Genomic DNA, 12,546 nt, shown 5'->3' with positions numbered 1-12,546 from the left:
AAATAAATTAAATTAAATTAAAAAACAAAAAACACTATTGCATGGGCCAAAGGAAAATACCAAAACACGCAAAACATGTGTCCCTTCTTCCATAACAAATAGCCTATGTAGAATCTAGGCCACTATTCCAACCGCACTTTTCATATATTAAACTAACTTATGCTCCTAACTGTAATGTAAATGCTATAATCTTCTGTAGTTTTACAAATAATATAGGCAAGCACAGAGATTTAGTGATAGTCCAAGGTCACATAGCTAGTAAGGGCTAGATTTGAATCTATGCAGTTTGGCTCTGGAGTTGGGATACTTATCTTGGCAACAAGGAAGTATATCATGGACGACAAATCCACTTAAAATCTCTCAGCCTTAATGTACTTTTAAATTTCAAACACTCCTGTCACCCAAAACAAAAACCCTCCTTTCAACAAATCGTGCAGGAATAACTGGACATCAACATGCACAAAATTTAGGGACTTCCCTGGTGGTGCAATGGTTAAGAATCTGCCTGCCAATGCAGGGGACACGGGTTCAAGCTCTGGTCCAGGAAGATCCCACATGCCACAGAGCAACTAAGCCCACGCACCTAGAGCCCGTGCTCCGCAACAAGAGAAGCCACTGCAATGAAAAGCCCATGCACTGCAACGAAGAGTAGCCCCTGCTCGCCACAACTAGAGAAAGCCCACAAGCAGCAATGAAGACCCAATGCAGCCAAAAGTAAATAAATAAAATAAATTTATTTTAAAAAAGCACAAAATTTAATCTAGAGGCTTAAATTCTTTACAAAAATTAACTCAAGAGGGATCAAAGACTTAAATGTAATACACAAACCTATAAAACTTCAAAATAACATGGGAGAAAACCTAGACGATCTTGGGTACCAGTGACTTTTTAGAAACCTACCACCAAAAGCACAACCTACGAAAGAATTACCAACCGGACTGCTTACAGATCAACTTCTGCTCTGTGAAATACGATGCCAAGAGAACAAGACAAGCTAGACTGGGGGGAAATCACAATTTCTCACAAAACTAAAAATACTCTTACTATTTGATATAGCAATCGTACTTCTTGGTATCAATCCAAAGGAATTGGAAACTTAAGTCCACAAAAAAAAAAAAAACCCTGCACACAGATGTTAATGGCAACTTTTTCTTAACAGTTAAAAACAAAGATGTCCTTCAATAGGTGAATAGATGATAAACTGGTACATCCAGACAATGGACTACTAGCTCAGCACCTAAAAAAAAAAAAAGGAACTACAAGCAGATAATGAAGATTAACTAATGGAAAAAAACATGAAGATGAGGAGCTAATATTTGAACAAATGGAGATGGTCTATGAAAATGTTTGAATGTTATTTGTCTAAAACATCCAGAGACTTCCCTGGTGGTCCAGTGGGTAAGAAGCTGCCTTCCAATGCTGGGGACTTGGGTCCTCGGGGAATTAAGATCCCACATGCCACAGGGCAACTAAGCCCATGCGTGCACTAGAGCCTGCGTGCCACAACTACTGAGCCCACGCACAACTAGAGAGAAGCCCATGTGCCACAACGAAGAGAACATATGCAGCAACAAGAGCCTGCATGCCGCAATGAAGACCAGACACGGCCAAATAAATAAATTTTTAAAAATAAGAAGTCCACATAATCTTAGAGAACAGATGTTTATTATTTGCAACCAGAATGCTTTAGTTCTTGATGGCCCTCTCTGCTACACATCTATTAATACTTCACTGGACCAAACCACCTTGGAAAATATATGCTCATACAGGTTCTTTTTGTGAAAGATATTTATGATAGACAATTGTGAACTGCATAAAGATACAGACTAAAATGGAATGTTTCAGAAAGAACTAGGATAAAACAGCATCAGGTAGTAATGCTGCTAAGTCTTTATTAGTGTTACCATGTAAATAATGAGTGAAAGTTTCCATTTTATGTGGTTTTAGGATAAATTCAGTTTTTTTATTTTTTTAAATTTGATTAGGTACGTAATTTACATTACATTAAAATATTGAGGATATGCCATGTATAATTTTAAAAATTGCAGTAAAAATATATCCAGGGCTTCCCTGGTGGCGCAGTGGTTGAGGGTCTGCCTGCCGATGCAGGGGACGCGGGTTCCTGCGCCGGTCCGGGAGGATCCCACATGCCACGGAGCGGCTGGGCCCATGAGCCATGGCCACTGAGCCTGCGCGTCCAGAGCCTGTGCTCCACAACGCGAGAGGCCACAACAGTGAGAGGCCCACGTACCGCAAAACAACAACAACAACAAAATATATATATATTCATACCACACAACCCTACTGTTGCAATGCTTCCTACAAAGGGGGCTCTTCTACTGGGCTCCTGACCAGGTGTGTTTGCATGTGGGGAGCACTACCCAAAGTTTAGATCTTGCAGTGTCTTTCAGAATTTAAAAAATAAACTGGGGACTTCCCTGGTGGTCCAGTGGGTAAGATTCCATGCTCCCAATGCAGGGGGGCCTGGGTTCCATCCCTGGCCAGGGAACTATATCCCGCATACATGCAGCAACTACGAAGCCTGCATGCAGCAACTAAAACATTTGCATGCCACAACTAAGAACTGGTGCAGCCAAAATAAAAAATAATAAATTAAAAAAAAAATAAATTGTAAGCTAAAAAGAAATGAGCTATAAAGCTATGGAAACACAGAGGAACCTTCAATGCACATTACTCAAAAAATGAAAGCCAATCTGAAAAGACTACATACTGTACAACGCCAACTATATGACAGTCTAGGAAAGGCAAAACTAAGGACAGTAAAAATATCAGTGGTTGCCAGAGGTCGGAGGTGAGAAGGATGAATAGAGCGGATTTTTACAGCAGTGAAAACATTCTGTATCCTATAATGCTAAATACACGAGGGATGTGGATAACGCGGGAAGCTATACATGTGTGGAGCAAGAAGTATACTGGAAATCTCTGCACCTTCCTCTCAATTTTGCTGTGGATCTATAACTACTCTTAAAAAGTCTTAAAAAAAAAAAAAAGCCAACTGCGTAGAATCCTAAATTCCCCACTAACAAGCCATTTGTGGAATCCCACTGGGGGTGACAAGAAAGCAGCAATATTAAATTTGGGAATAAAGGGAGAATACAATTCTCTTGGCTCATCTCTAGTTCTTTGTATTCTATAACCTGGTTTCATTGCATTTGGTTTAGAGAAGGCAGGCATAACTCCCAATGCTGGCAACCCCTAAAATGCAAACAAAGCTAAACATTTCCAAAGACATAAGGAAAACTCTAGGAAGAGATACACATCCATTCTTACAATAACAGGTAGAACAAAAATGGTGCTAAAAACAAACTAAACAGATTCATATAAATTTTATAAGTACAAAAATTTATTCTGAATAAATCATTTTGTAATTACTGAAAAAGATGTTCATTACTTTACTTAGCTAATATTTACTTAAATCGAGTTACCCAAACAAAATAAACATGGCAATACAAAAATGTAAATTTACAAAAGCTGTACAAAATAACTTAAATTTAAAAATTAGACTGATACAGTCCATATGATCTCTTAAGGGAGCTATACAGTTATAGATTTATACACTTTTTTTAAGGGGGTAAAAGAAAGGATGCTTTAAGGCTTCTTTAAGAGTAATCCTTTTAGCTGGATCATACTCCAACATTTTCTGAATGAGGTCAAAGAGAAGCTCATGTTCAGCATCTTGAGAAAGCATAAATTCCTGAAAGGAAAATAAATACAATCAACAGCCTTTTCTACTACCACTTATTATAATTTTATTTCCCCACCAAAAAAAGAGGGAAAACTCAAGGTTTTGATCACTTAAGCAATGACCCAGGCTTACCTTCAGAGGTTTACAGCGCCTTGAAACATATCTGCCAGCAGAGCTATGTTCATCCCAGTCTAATCGATCATGATGGAAATATTTACGTTTCCTAAGAGTAAGTCCATATCCATTCATGTTTATAATGTTGACAATGAAAACTTAAAACATCTAGCAAAGGTGATCGAAGGCACTTACTCTTAAACATACCTGGTTTTCTGTATCATATGTTTTGGCAAAGGTCCAAGAATCCTTTCCATCATTGCCAAATGTTCCTTACTATCGTGTGTCTAAAATAGTAAAGAAAAGTTATTAACTACCTCTGTTTGCACACTGCGCTTTGTTCTTAAACACAGCTGCTAAATTTTTAGTCCATAGATTACAGGTCACAAAGGAAGGTGATCTCCAAAACAGGCATACTTTTAGCAAGTTACAGCTTAGAAGAAAAAATAATTAAGGCCTACAGAAGTTCACCAACAATTTCCCTAAATAAACAAAGACAACTATTTGTAATATACTTAGAAATGTTTCCAATAAAATAATAAATTATAAAGAAAATACAAATGCCCAACAGCATCAGAATTACACGTGATTTTCTTTATCTTTACCTACAATTAATAGTCTACAATGAGAGAGAGAAAAAGTGCTACCTAAATGTGTGTACTTTGTGTTAAATTCATATAAACAGGCAATTTACTTTTGCAAAATCACTGAAACAGATCATTGTCACTTACTGGAAATACTGTAAACCCAAGGTAATATTCAATAAGAATACATCCTATACTCCAGACATCACATGGCTGGGACCATCCTAGGGCTGCAAAATAAAGCAAATTGTTAATGAAAAACTCCTCAATATTTCTTACCAACATTTTAAAAAACAAGGATATAATCTGATGTTTGAGCTGGAAAGATCCTAAAGGAATCACTTAATCCAAGCTTAAACATAATACGATAGCATAGCATATAAGAATTAGTTAGGGCTCTGGAGACATCTAGTTTCAAGCCCCAAATCTGGCTTACTCTTTTCGGACTGATTTGGGAAATTTTTTTTTTCCCGAAACCTCCATTTACTAACTTGTAAAATGGGAGCAATCTACACCACGCAAAGACTGACTAGACATGACATGTATGAAGTATAACAGGCATTATATGATTATGTTTTAAAATCCCATCATGGGATTTCCCTGGCAGTGCAGTAGTTAAGACTCCATCTTCCACTGCAGGGGGCGCACGTTGGCCACACAGCCAAAAAATAAATAAAAATAACATCTCATCACATACTACAAATGGGCAAACTGAATTCTAGAAAGATTAAGCAACTTCTCAAAGTCCCAGAGCTGACTACTTGGAATAAGCAAGAGCTTAAAACCCTTAATGTGTTTTACTATACTAATCCCTAAAAGGGAAAAAGGTAGTCCTACAAACACCTAGAACTGTAAATAAATTTTAAAGTTAGCTTCAACAAAGACATACACAGGTCTCAAAGCACAATTAAGAGGGGCCTCCCTGGTGGCGCAAGTGGTTGAGAGTCCGCCTGCCGATGCAGGGGATACGGGTTCGTGCCCCGGTCTGGGAGGATCCCATATGCCGCGGAGCGGCTGGGCCCGTGAGCCATGGCCGCTGAGCCTGCGCGTCCGGAGCCTGCGCTCCGCAGCGGGGGAGGCCACAGCAGTGGGAGGCCCGCATACCGCAAAAAAAAAAAAAAAAAAAAAAAAAAGCACAATTAAGAAATTCTTACCTAAAATAACTTCAGGTGCCCTATAGTGTCTTGTAGATACCAATGTACTGTGATGTTCATCATCATATGTTGCACTTCCAAAGTCTACAACTTTAACATCTGGGTTTATTAAAGTACGTTCATCACGTTTCTGAAAATCAAAAATGATTAAGGAGGCATTACATTAAGAAGGTGTAAAATATTCACTTAAAACTATGAAGATAAAACTTACCATTTTGGGATTATATGCCTCTGTGTAGTCAGACTGTACAAATAAGATGTTTTCAGGCTTTAAGTCTGTGTGAGTCAACTTATTACTGTGCAGAACTGAGAAAGAAACAGAAAAAGTTCCTGTATTCTAAAAATTGAAAACCAAAAACCTAACCAAACCCCAAAGCCCTGCAACAAAAATCCTCTCTGAATGCCTTTTCGTATGTCCAAATAAGTGGTCAACATTCAATAGCCTACTACAAAACCACCAGGGACTAAAACCCATTACCCCTCTAAAAAGTTAGTTCACTGACAGCTAACTGCTTAGAAGAAGTATCTTTATCTTATGAAGCTGAGATTTGCCATTCCTTAATTTTAACCCAGTGGTTCTAGATTATCGTTTTTAGAAATTAGAAAGGTTAAATCAGTCTTATACTATTTATTATTATATGCTGGACAATATTCTCTTTACTGAATGAAATGCAGTAAACTGACCAACCGCTTGTAATCAACCACATCTTTCTCCTACCTACTCTTAAACAATGCCTTTTTAAAAATATATATATAATTTATTTTATTTATTTATTTTTGGCTGCGTTGGCTCTTCATTGCGGTGCACGGGCTCCTCATTGCTGTGGCTTCTCTTGTTGCGGAGCACAGGCTCTAGGCACGCAAGCTTCAGTAGCTGTGGCTCGTGGGCTCAGTAGTTGTGGTGCACGGGCTTAGTTGCTCCGCGGCACGTGGGATCCTCCTGGACCAGGGCTCGAACCCGTGTCCCCTGCGTTGGCAGGCGGATTCTTAACCACTGCACCACCAGGGAAGCCCTCTCCTACCTACTCTTAATTAAGTCAGGCCTCCAAGTCATATATGTTAGATTGTATTTTTTTCTTTTCAAAGATTCAAATTGGTCTGGTATTAAAAGCAGTCCCCATAAACTCAAGTTTCTGGAATATATGCCAAACACTTACAATTCACAGATTTGCATATCTGATATGCCATCTTCCTGATATGATCCAGTCGAAAGGGCAAAAAACCATTTTCCTTAATAAAGTCGTAAGTACTAAGTCCTAGTAGTTCAAACACAATGCAGACATGACCATGATGTTCAAACCACTCCAACATCTGGACACAGCGGCTATAAACACATGAGAAAAAGTACTGAGTACAGCCTCTTACAATTCAAATCTACCCGAGGCCATTTTCTAAGTTCTATTTTGATACTTACAATGTTCTGCTGGGGTCTGTTGTATTTAAGTGTTCCAGAACTTGTATTTCTGAGCGAGCAGCTTCACAATATCTATCCACATTTTTAACTATTTTTACTGCTACATGTCTACCTCCCCTGTTAATGAAAAGTTAACATTAAAAAAATGATAAAGATGATGTCCAATTCCAGTTTTCCATCACTCTTCAAACTGTACTACTTCTATTCTGACCCATTGTATTTGTTTTTTTGCATTTATGGTTTAGCATTCAGTTTGGTCTAATTATAAGTAAGTACTCTAACTTCAACTCAGTGTAAGCAACTAGAATGACCTTTGGGCATATGGTAGGGTCGGTAACACATGCTGAATGACAGATTTTTTTCATCAGACCACTTTAATTTTTTTTTGGTCCTTTAACTACGTACCAATAGCTCTAATTTAACAATACTGGGACATTATCACCTCAATTTACATTCCAACTAAGACGTAAAACAAATGTACATAGAGCAGTTTCTTCCTATAATACCAGTCACTGGCTAATAACTCCAATCTTCCTTTGGTCCAGGTTACCAAAAAAGTTGGGATATAGTGGGGATAAAGAGTTCTAGTTCTCAGAACCTTACCAACCAATAGTAGGAAGCCTCCTCTAATAATTCATTTGGAAAAGCTTTGCCATTCCAAAGGGGAAAAAAAATCAAACAGGAAACAAAGTAAAGAAAATTTCTTACACTATGTTAAGAAATTTCAATCAGTTGTTTGAAGGGCACAGATAATTAAACTTATGACACCAATCTAGGAGAGTTCTCAGCTCTAGCTGTGTTACCCCTTTATCAATTAGGTTACTTTCTAAGAATATAGGTTCCTAGGTAAACTACCCTGAAGATTGGTTCAATGTCTGGGGTAAGCAAAGCTCCACAGACTCCTAATATAAATCCAAGGCTAAAATCTACTAATCCAGAAAAAAAAAAAAAAAAAAAAAAACAATGGCCACAACTGTGCCCAGTGGGACAACAAAAGAATACTTTCTGAAACAATAAAATCTATTCTCAGCTTGTAATTAGAAACTTACACATACTATTAATAGCTACTGCTTAAGAACACAAAAGGTTAGTAACCTTATTGGAGTTTCCCATAAGGGAAACTCCAAGCTAAAAGGGTATAATGATGTATCTAATTCATGGTCAGACTATATCTTAAAGCTGAATAAATTTTCTATACTGTTCCCCTTCCCAAGTGCAATCCCAGGCCAGGAGACTTACGCTTTATGATCAATGCACTCCACGACTTTCCCAAAAGCTCCTTCACCTAAAGTATCAACAATTTCATCTAAAAGAGAGAAATAAAACTCAGTTATACCAAGAAGTGGAAACAGTGTACTTACAATAAAGGCTATCAAATGCAGATTATTCTAGTTGATGCTACAAATTTCCTTAGTCACTAGATATTTTATTGGTCAACACTGCCCAAAGACATATATAACTATTTTTAGGTCTAATTTCATTCTTAAGCTAATTTCATTAACTTGATTTACTGTTTTGGAAGTTCTGCATAACAAACATTAAATTTCTAAAGAAAGTAAAAACACAATCCCCCCCCACCAAAAGAAATGGAAAAAAACAAACAAAAACAGAGAAAGAAAAAAAGATTTCCAAATCCCTGAAATCTTAATCTATATATAGATTATGTTATCTGAAAAGTTAATAAGTGTTGAAAAATATTCTATACATCTTGCACTTAGTACGTCTCCACTCTGACAGATCAGGTGACCCTCCTCATCATCCTCTACACTCCTGGTTCTTTTCCTTCGGTGACTCTTCTGGAAACGTCAAGTGGGCGGCACCAAGATCATCCAGCCAATCAATATACCCGAGTGAATTCAGGGCAGAATACGAAATTCATTCAGCGGGGAGATATTCAGGCATTCAGATACACGCCAGGCCACAAACGGTTGGCAGGAGCAATTTCAAATTCAGTCCCCAGAAATTCACAGGGCACATAGTTTATGTTAACAGGAGAAAAACATGGCAAGGAACAGATTTTCAGATAAGATACTCAAAGTGGCAAGGCAACAAAACATAATACAATTGTTTTTCTTTTTTAAAAAAAATGCTTAGTTGTAGCATTCACTGAAACATAATTTTAAGTTTATCGTGTCCTAATTTAATGTTGCAAAATTGTAGAATATTTACTTGTCAAAAGTAGACTGTGGCCAAATTATAATTTCCCAGCTAAACTAAGAAAACAAATAACAAAACAGCAAATAAAATTAAAATCCTTATTTTGGGGAGAAAAAAAATTGGCATACAACACTATGGTATTTAAAATGTCATCTGAGCTTGATCTCCAAATTAACCCATAACCCATAACATTCAAATCTGTTTAAGTGGTTTCCTTAGTGAAAAAAGGATTAGAGAATATACTTTGCCAGAACAAAGAGGCATGCACGGCATAATCCTCAGTCGTACAAATATAAAAATTCTACTTCTATTTGTAGTAAGACTTTAATTTAACAAATCACATTTCTTAAAGTACTATAAGAAAACTTTCAGAATATCTTGTAATCCCTGCTATAAACTAACCTAAATTACCTCCTGTCACTGGAATGACAATTAGTTGCCAACTACTAATAAAATCTATTACTATATTAACTATACACATATGGTATTTGAAGAATTTCCTATCCAATGCACAAACACAAAGAATCCTGCAAGTTAAAATCCAGACGACTTTATCTTAAACAGACCTTCCTCAAATGATCAAACACAATTTCAAGTTTTCCTGTTCCACAAGGGAAATAAAATTTCCAAAATATTTTAAGAGCTCATACCCCATGTGAACGATGATATGAAGTGCTGTGGTGAATTCTGTGTTTGCTTTTATAACTACTTCTTCCACTTCTACCAGAGGACTTGCTACTATGGTTCTGATATCTGCTTTCATGATCTCTATGACGATGTCCAGGTTCACATCCTTGATTGTAGTCATTTCTGTATTCATCAATGTAGCGTCGACTATGATAATCCTTCCCATTTATGGATCTGCTTTCCACATAATAGCTAGAAAAAGAGAAAATGTGTTTTCACTGTTCTGTTAGTCCCAAATATCCTCAAATTCTCAGTAAATCTCTTAAAACAGTACTCTTAATAAGATTTTACGCTTTTCTTACCAAAAAGCAAAAAAAAAAAAAAAACACCTCCCACACAATTTTACAACCATTACAAGTTATCACTGGAAACAGAAATGGTAATCAGTTATTTTAAGTCGCCTCTAGTTTTAATCATGAACATGTATTTTCCCCCCGGTTTTACTGAGATACAACTGCTATGTAACACTGTAATACTTTTATACTGAGACACTATAAATATCCTCATTACCTATCAGATGTTTTAGAGTAATTATATCTGCAGCGCTTGTTCTCCCGTGCACTGCTATGTGATCTCCTCCTCCTTTTATGACTGCCGCTGCTGCTCCTCCATTTTCCATAATCCCAATCTTTTTCATCCCAATCAGGACAATAAGTTCTCTTTGAGTGTCTCATCTACATAAAAGACAAGTTTTTCCCAGTTAAATACTACCCCACACGTCAACACTGTTGCAAATTCACTCTAGTTGTGACGTTTTGTTGTTCTTTTAAATCAAAGTTCAAAAATCATCATCACCCAACCTGAAATCGCTGATAAACCCAATGATTTTTTTCCTGCTGTCTCAAAATCTAGAGTCTGAACTTTATTCACAGATATTCTGCATTATTCATGTCACGCTCAGATTTACTAAGAAGAGTGTTGGAAAAATAGGAGGAAATCTCAATTTCTGAACGTTGGGAAAAATCCTTTCCTGCCAGAAGCACAAATTCCTAACAACTTGAAAAAGACGTTATATAGAAACTTTTCACCAACTACCGTTCAAACCAGTACTACCTGCCCGGGCCTCACGTCGTCTCTAAAGGAAACTCGAAATCAAGAAGCTCCAATTGTTCTGGGCGGGGGGCTGCAAAAATAACCTTCGGCTAAACGGCCCCACTGACCGTCTTCTCTCACGCGCTCCTTCAAATACGCCATATTACTTTTCTTTCCTCGAAATCCTAAACCTGACTTTTGTTTACACCACTGAAGGCAAAGGCACGCGCCATTTTCCCCGGAATCCTTTAAGACTCAACTGGACATTAAGTGACACCGCCTTACACCAGGTCAACGTGTTCTTTCTTTTCATTTGTTAAGAACACTTCCTCAGAGGAGGGAGACTTAGGCACATTCCAGAACCCGGGTCAACGCCACCCCCCGCAGGCAGCCTTGCCGTCTCCGCCCCGCCGCCATTTTACAGCCCGGCCGAGGCCTCCGCCGCCGCAGACAACATGGCGCCCGTGGGCTCCGGGGCTCGGCCCTCCCCGCTCCCTTTGGGGAAGGCAAACGTTCGAGAACTTTCCCCGGCCTGGCAAACCCTATCGCTACCCTCCACCAGTGACTGGAGCGTTGCGGTTCAAACAGAAATTCGCAGCGACGGGCTTGGCAAAGCATGGAAGACGAGCGGACCACCTTTATGCAGCCGGGAGGGTAGGGAAAAGGGGGTTCACCGTGCCGGAGACTGCGGGCGCCCAACAAGCTTGGAGGGGAGCGTTACAAGCGTTCTCGAGGCACAAAAAGAGGCCCTGACACCTGGCCTGCTTCCTCCTAAGTCTTACCGTCCTGGAAAAGAGTCCAAGCCTAAGGAGACAATACTGGCGACGCGACCACGGAGAAAACGCAGCTAGCTGCTGCGAACTCCGGCAGCAAAATGGAGCTGACAGCCACCGCGTCAGGACTCTCCTGGAAAACACGATGACGCTGCAAACGGGCCTCCGCCTCCGGGCGGGGCGCGCACGCGGGGAGGGCTGAGCCGACTCCAGCTCCGATTTGTGCGCAGGTTCTGGGTCGGGCGCTCGGCGACCAAGGGTGGAGGGAGGGAAGCTGTTGTTAGCCGCCATGTTGGCCCCGCACTCCTTTCCGACTCTGAGAAAACATTATAAGAGTTGGAGAGAAGAGACTCGCTCATGGTCACTAAAAATTGTGTTTGTGAACGCTAGAAGTGAGGAAGAGTGAGGGAAGCAGGGTACAAAATAGCCTGTGCCCTATTGCAACCGCTTAAACGATGCTCTAAAAAAAAATTACACCATCTGCATCAAATAGCCCCAAATTGGGAATTGTCTGGATTTGGGCTTTTGTTAAAGTTATGAGACCTGTTTAAAACTAGTTAAATCTTCGGTGGCTGGGACCCACACGCACTGAACTTGGATTGTAAAGATTTTTCCCGAGGTTTTAAAAGTCGAAGAAATGTGAGAGCAAAAGCCTGGAGACAGAAAGTGGAACACCTCACAAGCAGCATTTCCGCGTTAAGCGAGACCTCTGCGGTGTAAAGGTGAAGTAAACTGCAAAAGGGGGAAATGGAAGGTCATTAGAAGAAGACAATTATCAGGAAACAACCTCTGAACAACAAAAATCAAGCTGCAATTTTTTTTCCAAGCTGCAATTTGATGGAACAAAGTAATTGCCAATCCTGACTCCCGCGCCCCGCCCCTTCTCCATTTTGTCACTTGAAAAAAATCACGTACTCATTACAAA

The 12,546-nt window shown here is 39.1% G+C and overlaps 1 protein-coding gene across 2 annotated transcripts; it reads right to left on the bottom strand.

Moving 5' to 3' along the window:
* Positions 1-3,346: 3,346 nt before the first annotated feature.
* Positions 3,347-11,748, bottom strand: CLK1 (CDC like kinase 1). 2 transcript variants are annotated; one of them, XM_060105817.1, is made up of 13 exons: positions 11,631-11,748; positions 10,327-10,490; positions 9,780-10,008; positions 8,678-8,768; positions 8,212-8,278; positions 6,973-7,089; positions 6,716-6,882; positions 5,770-5,864; positions 5,559-5,688; positions 4,552-4,634; positions 4,028-4,107; positions 3,839-3,929; positions 3,347-3,715 (listed from the first exon to the last, which is right to left on the bottom strand). In XM_060105817.1, the coding sequence occupies exons 2-13, from the start codon at positions 10,488-10,490 to the stop codon at positions 3,572-3,574; spliced, it is 1,458 nt and encodes a 485-aa protein (XP_059961800.1). In that variant the 5' UTR covers positions 11,631-11,748; the 3' UTR covers positions 3,347-3,571. The 2 variants fall into 2 exon arrangements, with proteins under 2 accessions (XP_059961800.1, XP_059961801.1); XM_060105818.1 differs by lacking the exons at positions 8,678-8,768; positions 10,327-10,490; positions 11,631-11,748 and having other exon boundaries at positions 9,780-9,804.
* Between the last annotated feature and the right edge of the window lie 798 nt (positions 11,749-12,546).

Source organism: Mesoplodon densirostris, chromosome 8 (genome assembly GCF_025265405.1).
Source record: "Mesoplodon densirostris isolate mMesDen1 chromosome 8, mMesDen1 primary haplotype, whole genome shotgun sequence".
NCBI lineage: Eukaryota > Metazoa > Chordata > Mammalia > Artiodactyla > Ziphiidae > Mesoplodon > Mesoplodon densirostris.
Note: the sequence above shows the minus strand (reverse complement) of the source record. Positions and strands in the feature narration are given on the sequence as shown.